We start from the raw sequence: 24022 nt of genomic DNA on the forward strand, positions 1-24022 counted from the left end.
AGCTAGAACGCCACCTTACACCTCACAGCAAGGGTGCCCAGGGATGCTCTTAGGAACCCAACACCTCCTAAGTATTATTCAGAGTGGGGAAGAGGTCCAACAGGAAAGTGTCATTTTTAACCCCCTTGCCAGGCTCCTCTGAGGCATCATTCCATCAACTACCCTCATTTTCTCTTTTCCACCTGCAATCTCTCTCCTTTGCCCAAGGACATGCGTTTGTCTGTTCTACCCGACAAAGGCAGAGCGCACTACCTTCCCAGGACACGACAGCAGCCCTTCACCTAGACAAGAACCATTTTATTTAATAGCAGATCAGTGCTCACTACACAGGACACCGTGGGTCTGCTGTCCAGGACTCTTCACCGCCCTTTGTCTCTGTGTCAGCCTACGGATGCTTCCCACCCTTCTCCAAATACAGAGCCATGGCTATTTTTACTGCCCTGCCTCACCTGCCGTCCCCAGCTACACCCCTCACCATCCTCTCATGCAGCCCAGCTAGGCATTTCCACCATTTTCTCTTGGCACATGCTGTTCCCACTGCCTGGAATACCCTTCCAGTTCTCTTCTCCTTCACCCAAGACATCTCTCCTGACCCTTCCTGTCTCTGGACAACGCTCATGTCATCCATGCATGCTGCCCATCCTCTGGGCTCCCACAAGGCTCTGCTCACGATGGATTTACTTCCCCACATCTCCGTCTCCCATAGACCACAAGCTCCTTACAGGTAGGGATCGAGTGGTTTGCTCTGCAGCCGCGGCGTTGAGTACAGTGTCTCCCACACTCAGTAAAGTTCTCATGGATGATGGAATGGCTTCAAATGTCCTGCTCCACACTTTCCTCCAGCTTCTAGTTCTCCAGGCCATTCCCCTGCATATCCAGCTGAATTCTCAAAGTCGCCTGGTTCCAAATGAAGGCCCTCTTCTTCCTCATAAGTCAGCACCTCTGCCTGATTTCTTTTCTGTTCGACCCCTATTTATTAAACTCATACTCTGTGTGCTGGACACAAGGGCTGGTTCAAAGAGAAATAAGATCCAGCCACGCCCGCAAGGAGGGTCTAGAGCAGGGTTTCCCATTCTCGGTGCTGTTGACATTTGGGGCTGGGGAGCTGTCTGTCCTGGGCCCTGCAGGATGGTTGGCAGCGTCTCTGGCCTCTGTCTGCTAAGGGCTGACAGCGTCCTCCTCCCAAGCGTGACAATCCAAAGCATCTCCACACCCTGCAAGTGCCCCTGTGACACAAAATCAACCTCAGCTGACGACCAGTGGTCTAGGCTCAGAGACATACATTTCAGTAAGAGGTAGGTGTAAGCACCAAGGACAAGCATGATCTGTAAGGAAATTACATGGGAGACTGAAAATACTTGTATCTACCCTGACGAGCTGGCCAAGAAGCTAACGCTCTGTCACGTGAAACAGGTAAAAGGCAACACAGATGGCATCATTTCACTCTTTTTTATGGCTAAGTATTCCACTGTGTGTGTGTGAGTGTGTGTGTATACACATCTTCTTTATCCAATCATCTGTGGATGGACATCTATAGGTTGCTTCCAGGCAAGCTATGCTGTATACTAGAAACTAACACAACATTGTAAATCAACTATACCTCATAAGAAAGAAAAAAAAGAAAAAAGACAACACAAGACAGCGTTTTCACGATGGGAGGCGAGGGCATTAAAACTTGCTTAGCCTTTGCTGAGCAGAAGATGCTTTGCATTCACTGACTGGTTTCATTCTCACAATAATCCTGCAAGGCAGGGAGCATTTCCCATTAGTGAGGGGAGGAAAGTGAGCTTAGGAGTTAAGGTTACGGGTTCAAGGCTGCACACTGGCTTTTTGTATTTGCGAATGGTGCCCGTCTCTCCGCCACCTGTCCTTGTGGTCATCGCTCTGCCTCCTTCGAGTCGCCTCAGCATCAATCAGCGTCGTATCCGGACGACTGCAGTGTCACAGTGTCTCACATCTGTTCTTTGCCTCTCCAAGTTCCGACTCTCCCTGCCTCCAGCTTCTCCTGGTCGTCTCTACCCTAAACAGCAGCCAGAATGAATCCTAATGCGCAACTGGATATTGCACCTGCTTTCTCTTCACTGCAAGCCAAACTCAAGGCAAACTTCATGGCTTGGCTTTCTAGTCTCCTTTCTGAGTCCCACCTCGCTTCCTAGCCCTGCCTCTCACTGCCTTCCTCAGGCATACATCGTGCTCTGCTAATACTTAGTATTTCTGACGGGCTGATTGTATCGGTTTATAGACTCCTCACAGCAGCCCAGCGAGGTGGATGGTGCTACTTTTACTTTACTAATGACCCCAAGCTGCTTCCTCTTTCCCTTTGCTCACGCTGCTCGCTTGCCTGGACACCTTGTTTCCACCTTCCTGCACCTCTTTTCTCAGGCAGAGCACCTCCAGGACTCAGCTCTGACGTCGTGCGTTCCCAGAGCCGCTGGAGATCAGTTAGCGCTTGGAGACGGGGATCTTCTCTTTAGAGTGCATTGTCCTAGTATCATCCGATATGCCTCTCACAGCAAGCTTCTAAAAGGGAGCTGGAATCACCTCTACACCCCAGTGGTCCCACTCTTAGGAGATGCTCAAATACATGTTTCAACAAATGGAATTTTTTAATGTTTCTCAATCACAGCTGCCCTGGTAGCTGTATGGACGGGAGCATCAGGGCTTCCAGCCAAACCTCCTGTGCCCTCGCCCAGCACCATCGGCTGTCAGGGCTCAGGTGCTCAGTCCGCTGCTGTCTCCTGCCTGCATCTGAGGACACCCGGGGGTGGGGATGATGGAGCCTGGGGAATGTGCCCCCCTGGATCTTCCTCTACTCGCCCCTCCCCACCCCGTTTCCTCCGGCCAGAAGGCAGGGGGAAGAAACCCCCTATCGTCCTCCTCTGCCAACAAAGACCAATCCTCAGAGGTTACTTCTTTAGGGTCTTACTTACAAGAAACAAAGAACCATCCTGAATGATTTAAACTGGAAAGAAATTAACTGAAATGACAGTGGATGGCTGAAGACCTCAGCAATAGGGGCAGGTGGATAACCCCCAGGACCACAGTCAGTCATCTGCCACAGTCAGCCTGGTGTTAAGTCCTGCTGCTGCCTGGGTGCGACAGCCACAACCCTCTGCCCGACCCAGCCACCTCTTGCTTCTGCTCCTGTTTTAGTACCTGAATCACCATCTGGGGCAGGTACCTGGGTAAACCTGGGTCTCAGCCTCGTCCTGGCTACAGGGAAGGCTTTTCTGATGGGAAGTGATCCTGACGAACCTCTGGGACTTAAACGGCATGGTCTCCAAACACAGGAATGGGTAGATGTCAGGCTTCCCTTCAAACAACGCCCACTAGTGGTCATCCAGTTTAACATTTTTCGCATCCCACCTCCCCTCCCTTCAATTACAGAGAAGACAGAGTCCTAGAGGGGATAATGGCTTTCTTCTCAGAGACATCTTCTGTGCCAACACCAGCCAACTGGATCCCAAAGGGACGGAGCACTGCTGGGGACCTTGAGGCTTCGTCTGGCTGGGGGAGGCAAGGGGGCCGAGCGTGTTACACTGTCCCGCGTTGTGCTTCTGCCCGCGTAAGGCAGACAGCAGCACAGCTGTTTCCCTGTGGAAAGCCCAAGCCTTAAGTGCCTCCCCTGGCCACCCTGCTTTGTGGATGACTACACACACTAACACCATTTCCTGTGCTGGGTATTTTTACTTCGCAAGATGAGAGCATTCAAAGATTTAGTGAGAGCCTGGTTAAACGTTTCCAAACCCAGCTGTGCACGAGAATCATCTGGAGACTCCTCCGTCCTGCTACAGGCCTCCATGACCATGCCTTGGGCATCAGGCAAGAAAATCTCAATAGTTAGGGGCTTCCTGTGTGACACGTTTTTCTGGGTGGCATTTGGGAACTCACCTCCCAGAACAGAAGCCAGTCTTCCACAGGCAGAGGTCCCACCCCCTCTTCAACAGCTGAACTCCACCAGAACTCAAGGATGCACAATTTCCAGGCTTAGAAATAGCTGGAACATTTCTCTCTGTATCTGCATCTGTCACATGACTTGGAAAACAACATCACAATTGTCCACGACACCTGTCTTCTCTAGACTAACCAGGCTCCCGAGAGGCACTCAGCCACAGACATCCGTGTCCTCGGCCGTAACCGGCACCTAGCAGGCTCGTAGTTCACGAAGACTTAGGTTTATCCAGAGTCACTGTTCCCTCCACCAAACACCCAGTACAAACCAGAGCAGACCTGAAAACTGCATGAACCTATGTGGACAGTGGCCTCAGGAAAGTCCCACAGGGCTGGAGAACCTCCCAAAACCTGGGTCTCATCTTCAGAATTCCAGGGGATTCAAAGTGTCAGGAACCCTTGGTCTGTACTCCACAAGGCCCAGCCTGGCTCAGATTTCTGGTGAGCCCCTGTGCCTGACGCCGTCCGCAGCCAGCCTTTCGTGCGGGATCCAGGTTACCGTAAAGACAGCTAACGGGCACAGAGCGCTTCACCCTGGGGCCTGCCTGGACACTACACGCAAGCTTGTTCAGTTCTTACCAGCCCAGGAGGTAGGTTTATTACTTTCTTTGTTCTGCTCATTTAATAGGCCCAGAAAAGAGCGAGAGCTGGAATCTGAAAACAGGCACTGTGGTTCCAAAGAACTCACTTCTAACCATTTTGTATTTCTGAATAAACACAATCTTTTTCTGGTTATTTTGAATTCAGCATTACTTAACTAACCTGGCCAGTTAAGCTCAAAATAAACGTATAGGAATGACTTACCACCAGCAGCTCAGAGGACCCAGAGGTTTCTATCTGCACGTAGTGGTCTGCGTGGCTCCTGGCCCACGCTGCCTGGCCTTCCTGAGGAAGCTGCTTAACCTCCTTTGTCAGGGGAATGGCCCCCATGCCGCCAGCAGCTGTGCCCTCAGCGCGGGGACCTGAGGCCGCCTTCTCCTTGCCCACGTGAGCCTTGCAGGTGGTGCCGCCCTGCCCTCGTATCTGACTCTCGGGACGGGCTCCCTCGCACCCGAACCCGGGCCTGGTGGGTCAGGTCTGGTTGGCTGTCTGGATGTTCCCTGGCTGGGCCGGCCTGCCCGCAGAATCGCACGGGGCTCCCGGCAAGTCCTGAAAGCTGCCGTTATTACAGTCAGTCCTTCCACCTCCTGTCTGTATACTTTTCTCAAAAAATCTCCAGACTGACTCACAGCAGAGGTCAACAATGGCAAGTAGGACGGGGGCACCGACACGCTGAGACAAGGAGGGCCGGCCTGGGAAACGCACCATCCAGAACTCAAGCGCAGGCAGACCGCGGGACACACGAGATACAAAACGGATGTCATTATTTAATGACGCAGGAGAATGACACGTTAGGAAATGACCTGGTTACAAACAGTGAGTAGAGAGAGGATGCCTTACTTCACTTTCGGTAAAAAAAATTAAAGTATGTATACAAAACACTGGAAGGTTATGTACCAAAATATTGACAGAATTTACTTCTGTTCAGTGATTAAATACTCTTCTCTTTGCTTTTGTGTATTTTTTTGAAACATGATTTCTGAAACAAAAAAGAAAACCAAATTACTGGAAAGAGAACTAGTTATTAAAAGCCAGGAGTCCAGCAGTCAAGGTCTGAACCCAGGACACGTCCAGCTGGGGAAACAGTGGTGGGGTCCAGATGCAGAGCATCGTTCCTTTCTTCTCCTCCCAGAATGCGGTTGAACAGACAGTTTCTTCCACATTTCATACTCAGTGTACTTACATTTAATAGGAATCTATGAATATTAACTTGCACGACAGCAAAATGATGCTAGCAGCTTTGGTTTTAAATTGCTACAAAATGGTTATTACATTATTACAAACACTAGAAACAGAACACAAAACACACTAGAAAATCAGGGGTTCCTACGGCAAAAACCCCACCTGACTAAAACACTGCCTCTGCTGCTCTGTTCCTTTTCAGTTTTCACCATAGATCTATTTTTCTTTCATGGATCTGGAAGAGGCAGTTTTTCTCAAAAGGATGTCCTGCCCTCTAAGCGCTCTGAAGATTTGGAAGGGCTCACCAAACTCCTAACACTTCAAACAAATCTGCCTGATGACTGTCACCACACTTTATGCCTTAAAACAAACAAACAGAAAAAACAAAACAAAACAAAATTCTGCCAAGTTATCAAACGGAGAACAGCAGAGTATTATACCTGTAAACGAGGCTCAGAACTCCCAGCGCTCCCTCAGCCCTGCCTCCAATGCTGGGACTGCCAGGGGTACTTCATTCAAGTGATAAAGACGACCCCTACTTTTTACTCTTGAAAACATAAAAAGGAGAAAGGCTCACAGTTCTAAAAGCCGGTGTTTATAAAAATCAGTGCCACCTTTAACTGAAGGTGCTTCCCAGAGCCCCTGCCTTTTTACAGGGAAGCATTTTCAGGAGGGGTCTAGAATCACGGTCAAGGTCCAAGAAACAACCAAAATCAGAAAAAAAAACAAAAAACAAAAAAAACCAAACTCGAGACAATTTTCTGCATTACCACCACCACCACCACTGCCTGTCCAGGGTGCTAGGTCATTTGCCTTTGAAGGCAGGCTGGCACAGCAAGCCGTGCCACAAGTCTTCAGACACCAGGGAGGAGAGGTACAAAAAGAATTATACTAAAACAGTAATAATTTCGGAGAAAAAGATTTAAACTTAAAAATATTCTGTCATCACAAAGACTAAAAAGGTCCCTTGCCTTGCTCTTGGGCAATCAAGAAATATCCAAATGTTTTATATCCCCAAATAGGAGACCTGCTGGAAATACCAGTGCTCAGAGCCTGCAACCCAAGTCAATTTATAGTCATGTAGGTCAGTCCAAATCCCAGAGCAACAAAAGTCCCTCGTCAGAGCAAGGGAAAAAAATCCACTTCAGGACAGAGCTCTGCACGATGGGAGGGGGGCGCGTCTTCAGTGGGAGAACTGCCTCCTGTCGGAAGGTTTCTTGCTAATGTGTTTGAAGATCTTGGACTTCTCCACTTTCCTGGCTTTCTGGTAGCCGAACCCACCGCCGCCTCCTCTCTTTTTAAGTTTGCCGTCATTGCTGTTCACGTCTGAAGGTGAAAGTTAAGGAAATCAAGCAACACACAGGCAATGAGCTCCAAGGTACCACCCAGAAGAGAACCCACCGGCTGCGCAGCACCAGCCCCCCACCGCCTCCCTGAACCATGAACACGGGTGACATTCCCGACAATCAGGAGTGGCCACATGACCCTGGACTGAAACAGGTGTGATTTTTAAGCCCAGTACTAGTTAGATTAGTTATTTTCTCCCCGCCAGGAAGCAGAAGACAATTACTTACAAGGAGTTATGAGGTCAATCAGCAAGTTTATAGGGACACATTAAAAATTACCCTCAGTGTCCAAATGACCTTTGCCCCTGCTCAGAGCTGATCAGGAGGGCTTTGCCAAGGGAAGGAGCTGTTCTTCCCTTTACGTGACTGGACACTCACTCCAAGTCCATGATGGGGACAGCCACCCCAAACTTGGTCCTCTGGTCCCCTCGGGAGTTACGACCATCGTGTTCATGAGCAGGCCTCGCTCTGGCTGGTGTGCAGCGAAGCACGCGTTCTAAACCCCAACAAAGCAGCCAGAGGGGACTCCTCTGCCTTTTATCTTGAGTAGCACTTGTTTTACTCTCTTTTGCTGATCCTGCAACTTCCTTATAGGAAATGCTCCAGTGGCTCTGCGAGAATAAACTCCTTCAGCTTCTTCAGGGTGTCCTGCTCCTGTGCACCCTGTACAGGGAAACCAACACCCGCCTGGCCCTGCCATTTTACCCCAAGCCGCTCTCCGGAATGTACAACACCCCCCCCCCAATCTTCCACTTCAATTCCTTTGCTTTTTTTAAAGTCTGAATCACGAGTGGTCTCGTTTCTGCAATCTCCACCCTGACCTGAATCCCTGCCCACCCCTGGCAGGCACTGACATGCGGCCAGTGAGCAGGATGAAGGCCTGGGCCCCCAGGCCTCAGCCAGAGTGCACACCCACCCAAGTGGTAAGCCCCAGTGCCCCTGTCGAGCTTCTGTCCCCGAGTTCCTGGATGAATTCACAACCACAAAGAAGAGGATACTCAGGTCAACAAAAGGAGGCACCTTGAAACCGAACGACAGAGCAACGTGAGGCAAATTTAAGTTATTAACGTTAAAGATCTGCTTCAGAGAGTGGGAATCATATGCTCGGATGTATGACTTATACGCCTCCTGGGCTGACTTGTGAAGGAAGTAGTTCTTTTCAATCAGTTTTTCAAGCTGAAACAGGAAGAAATACTGGTTTTAATAAAATAAAAAAGGACATTTCATATAAAACACTTGTTCCACTACACTTGCTCCAAGCTTTGTAATATTTGCAAAATCAAGTGAGAACGGTGACAAAGTTCTTGCAAGATATGGACTGAAACAAGGCAGAGAGCAAGGGGTGTGGTGGGCAGTGCAGCCAGGAACCCACCCCTCACACAGGCCGAACCACTCGCTTTATGAAGAGGGAGACCCGGAGGACAAGGGCAATGAGACACTACAGAGGTGGTGCTGGAGTGACCTCCCCTGCCCGCCCACTGCATACCTGAGACTGAATGTCTGAAATTTTGGACCAAGAAAACTCAAATTCACTTAATGGAACCTAGAAAATAAAAGCATGAAGATTAGTAACCAGGATGGCACCACTGCTCACTAGGCACTGAAGACGGGGGTTCCTCAGGCCAGACACTTGCTCCCTCTTGTGGGGAAGCCTTACCTTACCCCTGCTCATTGCACATGACCATGCTATGGAACTTCCTGGAAGAAAGGGGGAGAAACTGGACAAGGACAAGGAGTCATCGAAGCCCTTTTCTCTAAATAAGGACCTCACCACAACGTGAACAATAAGCCTGATGCTTCCAGTTAGACGAACCACCAGCCCTTCGCTCCGTGTCAGGAAAGCGGCCCTGTGACAGCAGAGGTCACCGTCCACAAACCCCTTCAGGAAGGATTTCTCACCAGCCATCACTTCTTAGGTAACTGCAAGAGTGCCAGACCCGTGCAGGTGCTGGGGGCACAGAGCAGCTGCCCCGTCATGGCCCTGTGGCCCTGAGAGCCTGCAGCCTCGGGGGGGAGACAGCGTCGACAGCTCGGCGAGCACTCATGCTGGGGGCACGGGAAGGAGGGCAGGAGACCGGAGGTGGCCGTCCAGGGGAGATGGCGGCCAGCTGAAACCAGGGGCCATCAAGAGAAGCAGGAAAGGGCATCTAGGACAAAAGCGCCCCGGCCACAGGGCAGTTTCTAGGAACAGCTCCCAGCTGGCTGGCAGAGACTCCACCAGGCAGGACACTGACAGGGAGGCCAACGAGGCAAATGTCACGTAAGAGAAGGCCTGACAAGCGTCCACAAGCCCGAGCAAGAAAGGGGCCGAAGCCACGTTAGGGCGGGCTGGAGACCAGAAAGAGTGGAAAGTAAATGGAAAAAATGTGAACCGCATTTCAAAACGGCAGAATGAAGACAGTGACAGGCTGGAGCCACGTTGGAGCGAGTGGCGGGAGAGTGGGTTTAGGTCTGAAGTTATTTTTCTGCTGAGACTTGAGACGGCGAAGAGTTAACACAGGGGAGATACAAGGCCAAACAGAATTGATGAATAAGGGACAGAAGGAGGAACAGGCAGGAGTGGCTGGGCTCCCCATGGCCTCGGGGAGGTAAAGGGCCAGCTGGGAGACAGGCGGAGTGGAAGGGAGTGGGAGGCACACCCCCACCGGCTGTGAGGGGGCCTCGGTGTGGAGGTTTCCGGCAGGGCTGCAGGGAGTGAGGTGGGAGATGGGGGACACAGACACCGAGCCATGGGGGTCATATCCGACCACGCCAGTCTCATCTGCTGAACCACCGGACCAGGCATTCTCAGCACCCGGACAACTCTGGACTCCTCGGACACTCCTAAAAACGGGGCCCAAGGCCAGCTGCCCTGGCAAACAACCCCTATCGGCAGGAATCAGCCCCCAGTGTAAGGTTTTCCAAGCAAAGCTCTTTACCTTGGATTGCTTCAAGTAGCGGAGGAAACCCAGTTCTTCCGGGCGCAGGATGAGCAGGGCGTGCCCTCTTCCATTCAGGCCCCGGGCTGTTCTACCCACACGGTGGATGTACTCCTTTGGAAGACAGAAAACCTGAGGTAGCACACTGGGCCCGGGGGCCGTCCGCCTCCCCAGAGCTTGCTTGGTGGTGGAGCAAGTGTGTCAGCACATAGGTGTGAGATGGCTCCCGACCCCGACCCGGCAATGGCCGGTCACCACGTTCCCCGAAGCTGGTCCTCCACCCCTTCTGCAGGCACCTCCCCAAAGAGGGAACAAGGCAATGACTGGGGCCAAGGAAAGCTGGACAAGATACTCACATCAGCCCTACGATCTAATCAAATGACTATTAAGTGGGCTTCATCTTCAAAATGGCTTTTGGAAACATGTTTACGGCTGACTGTCAGTGATATAATCTATCGTTTGTTGAAAACATCCAATAGAACTTATTTTACTGCATGTACTACAGAATCGTATCTGGCTCTGTAAGCCAATTTTATAACCTTCTGACGCCTACTGCTCTTCACAGATCCTTCCAAGCCTGTAACGTTCCTAGGCCCCACCATGCCTCTCAGATCTCCCTGCACACACCCTCTTTGGGTCTTGCCAAGGCCCTAAACAGGCATCAGCAGCAGAGAAATACTGCAGCCCCTGTACAATGAAGCACGACTCGAACGACGACAGGATAAACCTTTGAATGTGGAACGTGGTACTTGTCAGGGAACCTGCGGGGTGGTTCACTCCCTAACGGAGAGCCATTCTCGGACACCCCGAGGATGCCAGTTACCTTGGGGTCATCTGGAGGGTCATACTGAACAATCCAGTCAACTTCAGGAATGTCCAGCCCTCTAGCTGCCACGTCTGTACACAGCAGTGTCCCCGAATCCGCATTGCAGAACTGGAAGAAGGTGGTCGTGCGTTTGTTTTGTTTCTGCTTTCCCTAGAGTCAAAGCGAGACACCCATTACAACAGGAACCTTGGGGCTGCTTCTGGGGGGTCCTGATGAGGAACCCCCGCACTCGGCACTGCTAATCTGCTTTATTTCAGGTTCACCCCCAAGGGACAGCATCTGTTCCTCCTTTCCGGTCCTCTCCCTCCACCCCCAGCCCAGCTCCCTCCACACAGGATCCACCACCCAGTACTGCCCAAACTTCTCAGAACTACACAGGAAGCCTCAAACCCCACCATCTGTATAATGTAACAGACACAACCTGTTTCAGTAAACTGATCACAGTCACTTACATGAATGGCCAAGACAGGCAAATCAATGTAGTTCAGCAACTCGTAGTGGTATTTCACAGACATACAGGATGAAAAGAAGACCATGAGCTTCTTTTTCCGGTTCTTCTTAAGGAACGTAAAGAGCAGGAGGAATCTCTTTTCCGAGGGACAAATAACATATCCCTACGAGAGGTGCAAGAGAACAGACACAAAATAACAGACACTTGCGGCTTCACGAACCAACAGGATCTGACGGAGAGCACAGGTGAATACCGCACACACTGTCAGGCCTCACCTACAGCAGAACTACTGCCTTTGCTGTAACAAAGCATCCCTAAAGTAAGACTCATTTGAGTCCTCATAATGGCTGCAATCACTGGATACGAAGCACTTTTCACATTACTGAGACCACTGGTTATCAAGTTCTTGTGGCCATCATAGACCAACGTCTCTATTAACTGGAACCCTCAGAGTGTATCAATGACCCATTCTTGGAAGGTCCTTAACAGCAAGATGTCATATAACCACAGCCTAAGTGTGTTGTCCTAAACAGAACAACAAAGCTGGATGAATGTATTTTTAAAAAATTAAACAATCCACAAAAGCCTTTAAAGCTAAACTGTTACAGAAAATACTTTATTCATCAAGAGAGTCAATCTCAAAGCTCTATTTTTAAGCAAACTCGTTTGGGTCTTCATCACCTCACTCCCACAGCTACATGCTTGAAAGCAGCCTCTCCATCTTCTATCTCACTTCGTGGCTTAGAGCAAGAGATTATTAAACAATAAATGTTTTTTTCTAACTTGTCTACAATGGGTAGTGATATATTAATGCCTACGCTGTGGCAAGCAGTGTTAAGAGACAAAGAGCTGATCAAATTAGAGTTAAAGACACTATACACCAGGACAGTCAGAGACCCAATACCCAAGTTCACACACTGGAATTAAAAGTTTATTAACCGTTTGCTTTCTAGATGATCCTCCAGATCTGCTGGGAAACACTAAAGAGCCTTAAAACTGAAGGTGCTGACAAGTACCTGCTCAAGACCATCCACCGTGGCGTTAGCTTTGTCATCATCAACACCAACGTACAAGGGCTCCTTTTTCAGAGAAATCCTCGCCAGGTCTTCAACCTTCCGCGTTTGTGTGGCAGAAAAGAGCATGGTCTGTCTGCGTGCTGAAACACACCCGTATAAAAATAACTTCAATCTTTCAGGGTCTCTTTACAATAGATTCATAACGAAAATGTTTCAAGAATCATCAGGGACGTGAGATACAGTATCAATTCAGATAGTAAGAAAAATCAACAACAACTTTCTGGCTATAAATTTGACAACTGAGATAAAATGGACAATTTCGTTGAAAAAGAAATTGTTAAAGCTCACTCAAAAATAAACAGAAAGCCTGAACAGCCTCGTATCTCATTAAAGAAATTATGGTTAAAATCTTCACATAAAGACTCCAGCCCCAGTGGCCTCTGCTGGTGAATTCTATTAAACATTTTAGGAAGAAATATTTCCAGTACTTCATAAACTCTCCAGGACACTGAAAAGTGCTAACTCACCAACTCATACTTTTAACACAATTTTAGCGAAGCGAGTCCAGAAATACATATAAAGGATAATGCATCACGACCAAGAAGAGTTTATTCAGGAATGCAGGTTGGTTACAGGTTTAAAAATTAACCAGTATAATGTGCCATATTAACAGACTAGAAATTTAACATTTATTTCTCATTTAAGAAAAGTCTCAGCAAAACTAGGAATAGAAAGGATCATCCTCAGTCTGAGAAAGAGCATCTACTAAAAACCTACAGCTAATATCACCCTTAACGGCGAAGACCAAATGCTTTCCCGCCTAAGACTGGGAATAAGACGACACAGTCTTCTCTTGCCAGTTCTATTCAGTACTGTTCCGGGGGGTTCTGGCCAGTGCAGTCAGGCAAGGAAACAATTAAGTGGAGAATTTACTTATTTTTTTATCTGTAGATGACATGACTGTCTCTACAGAAAATCCAACAACTAGCTGCATTTGGAGGGTCCTACTGGACAACCCAGTTGGATACAGCAGTAAGTAACTTCCTGGATAAAAAACAGTATGCAAAAATCAACTGTATTTGTATATATAAGCCACGAACATTTTGAAATTAAAATTTTAATGAGAGATTTAGGGATAAATCTAACAAAAGACATGAAAAAATCTGTACACTGAAAACTCTGAACCACTGCTGAGCGAAATCAGGGAGCTAACAAATGAAGATACACCTCACCCACGTGCTGAATGGCTCAATGCTGTCTCTTAACGATGATCTGCATTCAGCACAATCCCAACCGAGCCCCTGAGAGTGCAGAGACTGACGCACTGGCTCTGAAATTCACACAGATATGCAGAAGATAAGAACAGCCAACATAATTTGGAAAATGAACAAAGGTGGGGGATCACATTGCTTAATTTCAAGACGTACTAGGAAGAATCAGAGCTTCTTACACCGCTGATGGGGATGGAGAACAGCACCAGACAAACACACACCAGCCCCTCCACTCCTAGGTAATTACCCTACGGTACGGGGAACACATGCCCGTGAGAAGAGCTGTAGATGAATGTTCACAGCAACTTTCCTAACAGCAGCTAAAACTGTAAATGACACAACCGTACATCAGCAGTTAAATGGATCAATAAACAAGCTGTGGCACATTTATGTACTAGAACGCACTGAGGAATAAAGCAAAGAACCACTCATACGTGGAATGGCATGGATCAGTCACATAAGCATTAGCTGAGCACAAGGAGCCAGACAAAAGGAGAGTCATACTGTATGCGTCCATCCACAGAAATCCCTGGACACTGTGACCCAGGCTGACAGAAAGCAGATGGACGGTCTCCTGTGGGAGAGACACGAGGAGCTGTCGGAAGCAGTGATGGCGCTGCCGCTGAGGGTCACAGGGAGGAGTTAACGAAGGCACACAAAGAAACTTCGCAGGGGAATGGAAATGTCTGCTGAACTGACTGCGGTGATGGTTTCAAGGAGTAAACAGGCCAACACCCACAAAATCGTGTATATAAAGCCTGTATGGATTATAAGTCAATTATACCTCAATAAAGCATTAAAACCACATACTGCACTGAACCATGGTCTTATTACAACTATAAGCAGCTTATAATGATGCAAGGGCTATAACCACGGTATAACACAAATGTAACAGAAGGCAACGGTCAACAGCCACCTGGGAGATGAGGGAAGAAAAAGTAAGATGAGGGTGGAATGAGACGTACGTTAGGACTGCTTGACTTGCACTGTAACCGTTCACATAGCAAAACCGCTGCATTAAGTTGCTAATAAGACTGGCGCTTGAATTGCAAACTACCTCTAAGGCTGACTGGCACCACTATTCGGCTATATTAAAATTCTGGCATTAATAGTTCTCGTATAGGAAAAACTCTCGCCTACTGCCAACAGCTATTTGCAACCCACATGCAGATGCTACCTACTTACTTGGCAGAAGTTTAATAATTTGCTTTAATTCCTCTTCAAACCCAACATCCAAGATACGATCAGCCTCATCGATAACCAGACACTGTAGGTTTTTATACATAAACCCCGGGGTGTTCTAACAAGACAAAGGACAAGGAACAACTGTTAGCCGTCAAGTGTATGTTTCACAGGAGACAAAAGACGGGCACTACAGACAGTGTCCTCTCACCTGCATGTGGTCCAGCAGACGGCCTGGCGTGGCCACAATGATGTTGATCCCATTGGCAAGTTTCTGTGCTTCGGCAGACCTGTTACTGCCGCCCATGATTAACCCGTATGTGTGAACGTGGTGTGTCATCAGCTCCTTAAGAACACCGAAAGTCTGCATGGCCAGCTCCCTGGTAGGTGAGAGAATCAGGACTCCTGTTCCTAGAAAGCAAACAATGATTCCGGTGAAAGTCAAACTGCAGTCATCACCATGAGTCCATTAAGAGCTCCAGTGAGACACTGGCAGAGACAATCGGACCACGGGCTTACCATTCCTGGGCATGAACTTCAACTTCACAATGAGTTCAACTGCGGGGATAAGAAACGCCAGAGTTTTGCCACTGCCTGTTTTTGCAGCTGCTAGAAGATCCCTACACGTTAAAAAGGAAAAGGAGAGAGACGCTCAGTCTACTTACAAGTACTTACTGACTGCCCACCACGCACCGTCACAAACACAGCAGGCAGCAAGCCTAGATCGTAACAAGAACAATGTCCCTAACTTCTCAATTGCTGAAATCAAACATGTAGGTCAAACACGTAACTCAGAAGTAAGGATTGTGCTAAAAGCAAAAGTCAACACTTTTCTCCAAATCTCGGTAAATAACCTAAAACCTATAATGAAGGCTGGATATATTACCCAACACAGTCCAAAACCAACAGAACACACTGGTATTTTCTTTCCAAAGTACGAGCACTAAAAACAGAGACACTAATGGCTGAATCTCAATGTTAATCATACCTGCCTTCCAGAAGCGGTCTGATACTTTTATGTTGAATTTCAGTCATGTTTGTGAAGCCCATTTCTTTTATTGCCTTCAGAGTGTTCTCATTAACAAGATTAGCTAGCGAAGCAAATGAAGTATCCTCAAAAGCTCCTAAAAAGATCGTTTCTCATTAGCGAATTCAGCTTCTCTCCATAGCGAGCCTGCTCTAGCTACCCACACGAGTTCTGCTGAGGGGAAAGCCTTGCTGGGCTGCTGTCTAGCTTAGAAAAGTTTCTTCCAGAAAGAAAAGACAAAACCCCAGCCATTACCACATAGCACCAGGATAAAGACCCCCCACTTTCGAAGCCTCCCCACTGCTGATGGCTGTGGGACTCAAAGCCCAGAGCCCACACCGTAACAAAATCATAAGGGAAGGAGAGGAGGTACCATCAAGGGACTTGCATGGAATGAACATGTCAAGGCGGGGTGGGGGTGGGGTGGGAGGGGCAGGGAGTGCAGGGCGAGAGTTCAGAGAGGAATGGTATGTTTATGTTCTGTGGCATCTCTGACCTCTACCCACTAGATGCCAGAAACCCGCCTCCAGTTCTGACAGCCAGACCTGCTGGCTGCCAACCCTCTCAGTTTGCCGGGGACAGAGGAGGTTTACAGGATGCAGGACTTTGAATGCTTAATAACTGAGATGAGCTGGTCACCCTACCTGGGAGGCAAAATTGCCCTGGTTGAGAACCACTGCCATAACTTCTGCAACTGCGATTAAAGCAAGTCTCAATATTTTAAGAAACCAAAAACTCCAACCAAACAACTCGAGTAAAGTCCAGACATTCCTGGTTGGAGCAACTGATTCTGGTCTAAACTCTAGACTTTTTATTGTAAAGAAACAGAGGCCAAAGGAGGTGACCCTGGCACAAGCCCCTCCGTGACGTTAATTCCATCCCTCTCTTCAGTAACCGAGCCAGTGTTAAACCTCTGCTCTCCAGCTTCCAGGCCAGTGATCTTCCCACTACAGTGTGGAGTGAGCTTGAGAAAGTGGCAAACCAAAGGAACGGAGGAAGGACCCCAAGAGCTGCTTGGACGTATCTTAAAATATTTAGTGTGAGGAATAAAGAAAAAGGAAAAATAGAGAAAGAAACCATCAGAACGAAGGCACACAGAATGGCAGACAAAAAGCAGCACTTGGATGTAAAATCATTTCCTGTCAATACTTGTTTTTTCCAGGTAAATTAAGTATCACCACTGAACCTCCAAACTGCACAACCCAGGGAGGCGTGACACTCTGGAAAACGCCCTGAAAGTTACCTGTCAGTCCCAGGGGCAGGCTGGGCACCTCGCTGCCATCGTCCCCGTCCTCTGGCTTCTCCACACTGTCTTCTGTTTCCTCAGGAGCCTGGCCATTGTCTTCAGTTTTTGCTTTTTTAGTATCTTTGGTTTAAAAGACAAAGTCCCCCCCCCAAATTTTTTCTTAAAATAAAAATACCAAATGAGATCACAGAATAAAAGATGTGTGATGCAAAAAGCCGGATGTGCAAAAGCTTAACACATTTTCAGTTTTAATTTGCCAAGAATCTCTTCTTCATGATCAAAAATTTGGTTACATTAAAAAACCTGGGGGGACATGCAGGCTTGCCAACAAAACTTTATTTTTAAGGCTTCTTAATGTATTACACCATTTAAGCAACCAAGAAATTCTTTCATAAGCTGAACTAAACTATTTAAGTATACTCATCACATCCAGGTCTATAAACTTCACTGAGGAAAAAAATTCAAGGGTATGTGGTTAATTTTTTTAAAAAAACTCATAACAAGCATCAATTTTTCCTCCTACTCTATTAAACATAGTTTCTATAAAAGCTAATTTTTTAAAAAATGAACAGAAACACCAAAGACTCTTCATGTTACCAGAGATAAACCTCAAAGCCAAGCACAACAATCTACTTAGCTGGACAGAAACTGGCCTGTTCCCCGAATGTCAGCAGTTGGGGGAGGCAAGGGAAGGCCTCATGGCTTTCTGTTTGGACATTCACAACTTTCATGACATAGTCATCTAAGTTACCTTTCCAGTGACAAACCGTCACGCTCTTAAGTGTTCCACTCTGGGTCAAATGGGTCGGCCACCATGCTGGGGCTTCCATACCTTTACGGCATTACTGATGCTCGTCAGAAGAGAACTGACTTACACCTGAACTCAGGACTCGCCATAGCCCAGGAATGGCCTCTTCCTTGGGCCTCACCACCACCCTCCTGGGACATGGTCAACTCTGCGGGACCCACATGTTCAAAGGCCACAGATATCATTAGCTGATCACTTAAAGGTTCCCAATAGGAGTTAAACTCCCAGCCCTGTACTATCTTTCCCTTAGGCACACTCAGAACAAGATTCTTAAAGGCACTAATAATTCTAGAATAGGGTTACATCACTTTGAATCAAAACCGTAATGACTAATCCTTATACTTTTCTCTACCTTGTTTCACTGTTTGTTTAAACAATTTCTCATAACTTCTAGGTGTCCTATAGCATATAGGCAGCAAACAGACAGCCCTGCATGTTTGGAAAATTCAGAGCTCTTTTCTAAATGAAACCTTTATTTCAGATAGGAGCTGAATAGATATGCTAACCCAGGTGCTGGCAAACTTTCTCTGTAAGGGGCCAAATGAACATTTTAGTCTTTGCAGGCCATGGGGTCTCTGTCACCACAAAGGACAAGTAGACAAATGGGCACGGTGTTCCAATAAAGCTTTATTTGCAAAAACAGCCAAAAAGGCGGACTAGTCTGCTGACACCTGTTCTATCCTCTCTTGAAATCTCTGCTTGCTCACATCTCAGTTAGGATGCCTACTCTTTCACCTAAGCTTATTCAAATTCAAACATCTTCCAAAACAATACAGCATCGCTGTCCGTCCTCTGCTCGGTCCCAACACTATCCTGGCCATTCTACTCACTTGAAAATTAAAGTTCCATTTATTCAGACGTCTCCTGACTGCTAGTTTACACATCTTGCATATCCAAATTAAAACAAAGTCTCCTTTCAAAGGCAGAAACTTATAGGAAAAAGAAATGGGGCAAAAAACAGGTAAATGCAAAGTCCTTCGATCCATAAGGACCCAAGATAGATTTTACCATCAACCCAGATTTCTTCCATGACAGCAACACACAACTCTCTCTGCAAATACGTAAACCTAAAATCCTACGTCATAGTATGTGCTGTTCATCACAAAAGCCCAGTTAACTGCCAAAAAGAGCATGTTTCTGTCATTCTAAGGAGATTCTTATTTAAGAGCGAGGTTTACTTCAAGGCTGTTAGACATGACACGTCACTCAGCAACTTGAGAAAACTTAAAATGCACCCCCACCAACGCTTCCTTTAGCTACCAGACTAGTTTCCAGTACGCCTGTGAGTACGGCAGAGTCTTGCACGTCATCTGGACAAAGTAACAGAGGAAAGGCAGAAAGATAAGCATAAAACACTGAATGGCTTAAGTTCAAAGAAAACAAAGCACGTACCAGGGCCAGCATCATCCACCATTTTTCTCTTTTTCTTCTTCTTCTTCTTCTTTTTTGAATCTGAATTGGGAGACTGCATCGCTGCCTCCTCACTGGTCAGTATGGTAGATTCCTTGGAAGATTTTTTAACTTTTACTTTTCCCACTGTTTCTTTAGCTACATCTCCATTTTGGGCTTCTGACAAGCCTGCATTCACAGACGCTTTCAAGGATTTTTTAACTTTTCCAACTCCCACTGCTTCTTTAGAAATATCTCCATTTGGGGTTTCTGTCAAGCCCTCATTCATAGACTGTTTCAGAGACTTTTTAACTTTTCTACCATCTACTGTTTCTTTAGATACATCTCCGTTTGGAGCTTCTGACAAGCCCACATTCATAGACTGTTTTAAAGACTTCTTAACTTTTCCACCTCCCACTGTTTCTTCAGACACATCTCCATTTTGAGTTTCTGAAAGGCTCACACTGGAGGCCCCTGTTAAGAAGCAGAACACACATTGTGACAAAGAAGGAGAGATTTACTTAAAAACACTGGAATCCCAAATGAGAAATTTCATGGCTACCAGGACTGAAATAATTTACCTTTTACTTCCCCGTCACGTATGTTAAAACCACTTCCAATTTTACAGTGTTCTACTACAGGACAAGTACAAACATTTTTTTAAAGTAACAATGCTGGAAAAGGGAAAGCTGCATTGATTTCTTAACTTCAAAAAACCACATCTCTGTCTGTAAGGAGTTAAGAGTCCAGAACAAGAAAACTTCAATGAGGTGAAATATTTAAACAGGTGAGGTCAGAAAATGGTAGTTACAAAATATACATTGTAATGTTAGGTATTTGATAAATATACTTTCCTAGGCATCAATGAACTGAAAATTCTGCCTATGAAACCACTTATCTGTCCCAATGTTTATCATATATAAATAACTAAAAATGTCTTTACTAAAGTTTGTTTATATATAGAAAAAGTTAGTGGCATCTTTTAATTCTTACCTTTAAATACCCAGAAACAGTTAGTAACGCTTTATTATTCTGTAGGAAATGAAAATCTAAGGGAATTTCAAAAACATTATTCCTAAAACCCACACATCTCTTTCCTCCTCCAAGACTTTTTTTCAGTCTATTGATCTCTGTTGAAAACTGACTAGCGTAAGGCATTATGCCTCCAACACTGAGCTAGGGGTTTACCTGTTACACAGAACCTAAAAAGGTTAACATGAACAACTTCAGGACGTCTGGCTCACTATCAGGAAACTAGGACTGCAAATGAGGTAGGAGAAAAAAGTGACGTTCATGTAAAAATCCTTTTCATGTCAGTCTTTGCTAAGGATGCAAATTTGTAGAAGCTCTCAAGAGATTCTTAACGTAAAATTAGAAGTGACGGGAAAGCAGGGCAAGAGAATATAGAAGGCAATGTGGGAGCTGAACGTGAGGAAGTTCTACAGGAGTTTGGATAGAGTGGAGAGCAGAGGAAAGCAACGGGATCAGGAACGCTCTGTGAAAAATGACGCTTGGCTTGTTTCGAAGCGATATAGACATGAAGTAGATGGAGAGAAAGTCCCACGTGTCTGACTGGAAATGAGAACTGGGGGCTGGGAGGAATGAAGAGGGGCCTGAAGCTGGTGAGGGAGGCAGAAAGGGGAGGGTGGAAGTGGAGCAGGCAGGTTTAACCGGAATTGCTGCTGGAGGCCTGGGAAGGACCTCAAGAAGCCTCCTGCACGAGCTCTAAGGAGGAACCGCCGCTCAGAAAGGTCAGGGGCGCATCTGGGGCCACGCGGAGAGTGGGCGCCTGCACCGGACCCGACTCGAGGCCGCCCGGGCTGCCCTCCGCGCCCCGCAAGCGCGCGCGCTCCGGGGGAAGCTGCCGGCGCTCCACCGGGGCCGCAGGGCTCCGCCACCCGCGCCGCGGCGCCCGCAGCAGCCGCCGCGCGTCACGGCCCACGTGCGGGCTCCCTCCGCAACCCTGGCCGCCGCCACACTCCGCGCGCGCATCTCACCCTGTAGCTTCAGGTTTCGCTGTCGCAATTTGAGGTTCCGCTTTTCGATCTTCTTGCGTAAAAGTTTCATCGGTAAATGAGACATGTTGTCGGTGAAGCGCCTTCACGGCGGGGCCACCACCAGGTTCCTCAGCGCCCTGGAGTGACGTCACTTCCTTCCAGACCGCACGTGCGCAGTTGAGCCAACAGGAAATGTATCGCAGAAACGCTTACGGTGGGCAGAAAGGAAATGTGTCCGGTCGGAAATGCTTCCGGGCGCCTGCGCGTCGTACCCTTGGAGAACGGATTCTGTGCAACGCCCTCTAGGGGAGCGGAGGCCCGGCCGTGCACCGGGTTCCCATCGCGCCTGAGCCGGCCCCGTATTGGGGCCGATTTGGCCGTTTGAGTTTCCGCAGTGGGAATAGTGAAGAATCAAGGCCGAACACAGAGCCTTAGGGAGTCTCCATTTTTATGTTCCTACCCTCTTTGGATCCTGGATGATTTAAATTGAGTAATACCTAAATTTCATACATATATGTGTTTCCAAATTTGTGTGACCTCTCTTTCGTGAGAAATACACTTTCTGTGTCACTTGGTACTTGGTAATCCACACTAAATATAACATTTCTCAAAGCAATACCCTTGCTCTTGTTTCACTCTGATGTTTTACCTTTGATGGATGTCACTCATTTCCTCCTAAATTCCAAGTCCATTAAAAATTCTGATTAGTATGCATTTAGATTAATTTTACTACACTATTAATAGATTGGCTGCAGTTTGAAAAACAGAGGTTCATAATCCCCAGAGCTCGCACCCACGGCCCCTGTAGGAGTCAAGGTCAGAAATTAGTCTAACTGGCTAGTGGACATTTTTGTGTGTGTGGAAGAGGGTACATTAAAAAAAAAAAAAGATTGTTGCCAACGTTAAAAAATTGGGATAGTTCTTGCAGAAATTCGTATCTTTCTTTAAAAATTGGTCCCAATGAGCTCAAATTACCTTTGGCAATAATCAATCTGAGCTGAACAATAACTGAAAGAGTCAATGAAAGCTGATTTGTTCACCTGGAGTGTCAGGGCATGAGCCTGTGGGGATTAGACACAATCGCAGAGAAGAGGGGAGGGGGAGAAAACTGGGGAGGGAGCTAAAACAGAACATAAATAAAGCGACAGAGAAAACACTGAATTGGACTAGAAAACTGAGACAAACAAACCATGATGTGCTTAAGTTGTTAATGATTAGGCAGGCTAAGGGATGAGAAAGAAATTTTAACGCATATAACACAGAAACACACATCTCAGTTCAAGCATATATGTGTCTGTTTAAATTGATATGTATCAGTCTTTATATATGTATTTATGTACATTGTATTGTTTATATTAATTTTTTTTTATTTATTATGATGTTTTGACATCTTAAAAAAAAAAAACCCTTTCTGGCTGAAAAGAGATTGCCCCTCCAGGGATTAGCCAGTTTTTAGAGCCAGCAAAAGACTCAGTCAGGAGTGCGCCTTTAAATATGCAAACTAAGTAATCCAGAGCCACACCTCCTGCATCTGGCCTGTGTACCCGGAGACAATGTTCCTCTGCCTTAATCATCCCAAGGCCAGATACCAAGCAACTTAGAATCCATCTAAATTATCCAAACCAGTCAACCCCAAAGTGTTTGTTTTGCCTTGCCTTGCTTTTCCTGAGGACACACCAAACAAGTCTTGACCTAGTCTCTCCCTGTGGTTCCGCCCTTTCTGCCTTTATTGGATGCTGGTGCTTTTCCCGGTGGCCTTGCATGCTGTGACATGCCTTCTATTTCTAGGACCCGTGAGTATAATAGACTATGTTTTCTTGAGCCTCTCCTGTTCAACTCTTGTGGCCACACCTGACTGTCACATACAAGAGCACAGAATATGCATACAAATCTGTTTGTGTCTCCATTTTACATAATATATTTTTGCAAAGAAAAGAACAAATCTGACTCCATATTAGATCTGTTCCTTTGGCTCTAACACTGTGCTCTGTTTCCTGTACTGGTTCTGCGCCTTTCATAAAAGAATGTTGCCTAGAGTCTGAAACATACAGGATCACCTATTCTCAAGGCCCTGAGCGGTATAATACTTTCCCATTCATAGGAAGATAAAAAGTTGCAGGACAGAAAACAACATTTGTTTCATTATAGATTTACAGGGACACCCTGACCTGAGCCATCTGCAAGAACAAAGGGTTCCGACACCAGAAAGTTTGCAACAAACAATCACACTCCCACCACTTTTTAGTATAAAAGGAGCCTGAATTCTGACTTGGGGAAGATGGTTTTCTCAATCTGCCAGCTTTCCCAATAAAGTCGGTATTCCTTGCCCCAACATTTCGTCTCCCGATTTACTGGCCTGTCCTGCAGTGAGCAGAACCAGCTTAGACTTGGTAACATTTTCACTTGATTGCACATCTGAGTGTTGGGTCTGTGACTTTGAAATTCACAACTGTCACACTTAGGTGCAATAATTAGCTCATCTTCCATGTTCCCTGAAGGTGCTTGGAAATGCTAAATTTTAGGGATTGACAACCTTTCAGTTGACAGATAAAAGGCTAGTGATTCCATCCCCCCCCACCCCCCGCCAGATTTTAGGAAAGGAATAGGAGATGATAACCTTGCATCTTCTCTCAAAACCGGGGGTGAGAGTTTTAATAGAGTGCATTTCCCAGACCAGGTCTGGTCAACAAGTAAGTATCCTTAGAATGGACTTGAGAAAATATCTGTGAAGTTTGGGGAAGTGGCAAGTAATCACATGCCTCTGAAAATCCTTTGGCCCCTCACTGCTAGAGTCTATTTTAGTACCTGTTCA

General features: G+C 46.9%; 1 protein-coding gene across 1 annotated transcript; it reads right to left on the reverse strand.

The window, feature by feature from the left end:
* Window positions 1–5298: 5298 nt before the first annotated feature.
* On the reverse strand, window positions 5299–21389 carry DDX18 (DEAD-box helicase 18). Its single transcript, XM_015241544.3, has 14 exons — window positions 21211–21389; window positions 19217–19687; window positions 17014–17136; window positions 15732–15867; window positions 15263–15363; window positions 14955–15154; window positions 14747–14861; window positions 12291–12430; window positions 11276–11437; window positions 10821–10973; window positions 9998–10111; window positions 8566–8622; window positions 8078–8255; window positions 5299–7059 (listed from the first exon to the last, which is right to left on the reverse strand). The coding sequence occupies exons 1-14, from the start codon at window positions 21293–21295 to the stop codon at window positions 6917–6919; spliced, it is 2178 nt and encodes a 725-aa protein (XP_015097030.2). The 5' UTR covers window positions 21296–21389; the 3' UTR covers window positions 5299–6916.
* Window positions 21390–24022: the final 2633 nt, after the last annotated feature.

Source organism: Vicugna pacos, chromosome 5 (assembly GCF_048564905.1).
Source record: "Vicugna pacos chromosome 5, VicPac4, whole genome shotgun sequence".
Classification (NCBI taxonomy): Eukaryota; Metazoa; Chordata; class Mammalia; order Artiodactyla; family Camelidae; genus Vicugna; species Vicugna pacos.

Coding starts and splice junctions, on each gene's coding strand:
- DDX18 (XM_015241544.3), bottom strand. CDS start 21,295: ATGTCTCATTTACCGATGAAACTTTTACGCAAGAAGATCGAAAAGCGG. Junction 14,862..14,954: donor GTCTGCTGGACCACATGCAG/GTGAGAGGACAC, acceptor TTGTCTTGTTAG/AACACCCCGGGGTTTATGTA. Junction 12,431..14,746: donor AATTATTAAACTTCTGCCAA/GTAAGTAGGTAG, acceptor GGTGTGTTTCAG/CACGCAGACAGACCATGCTC.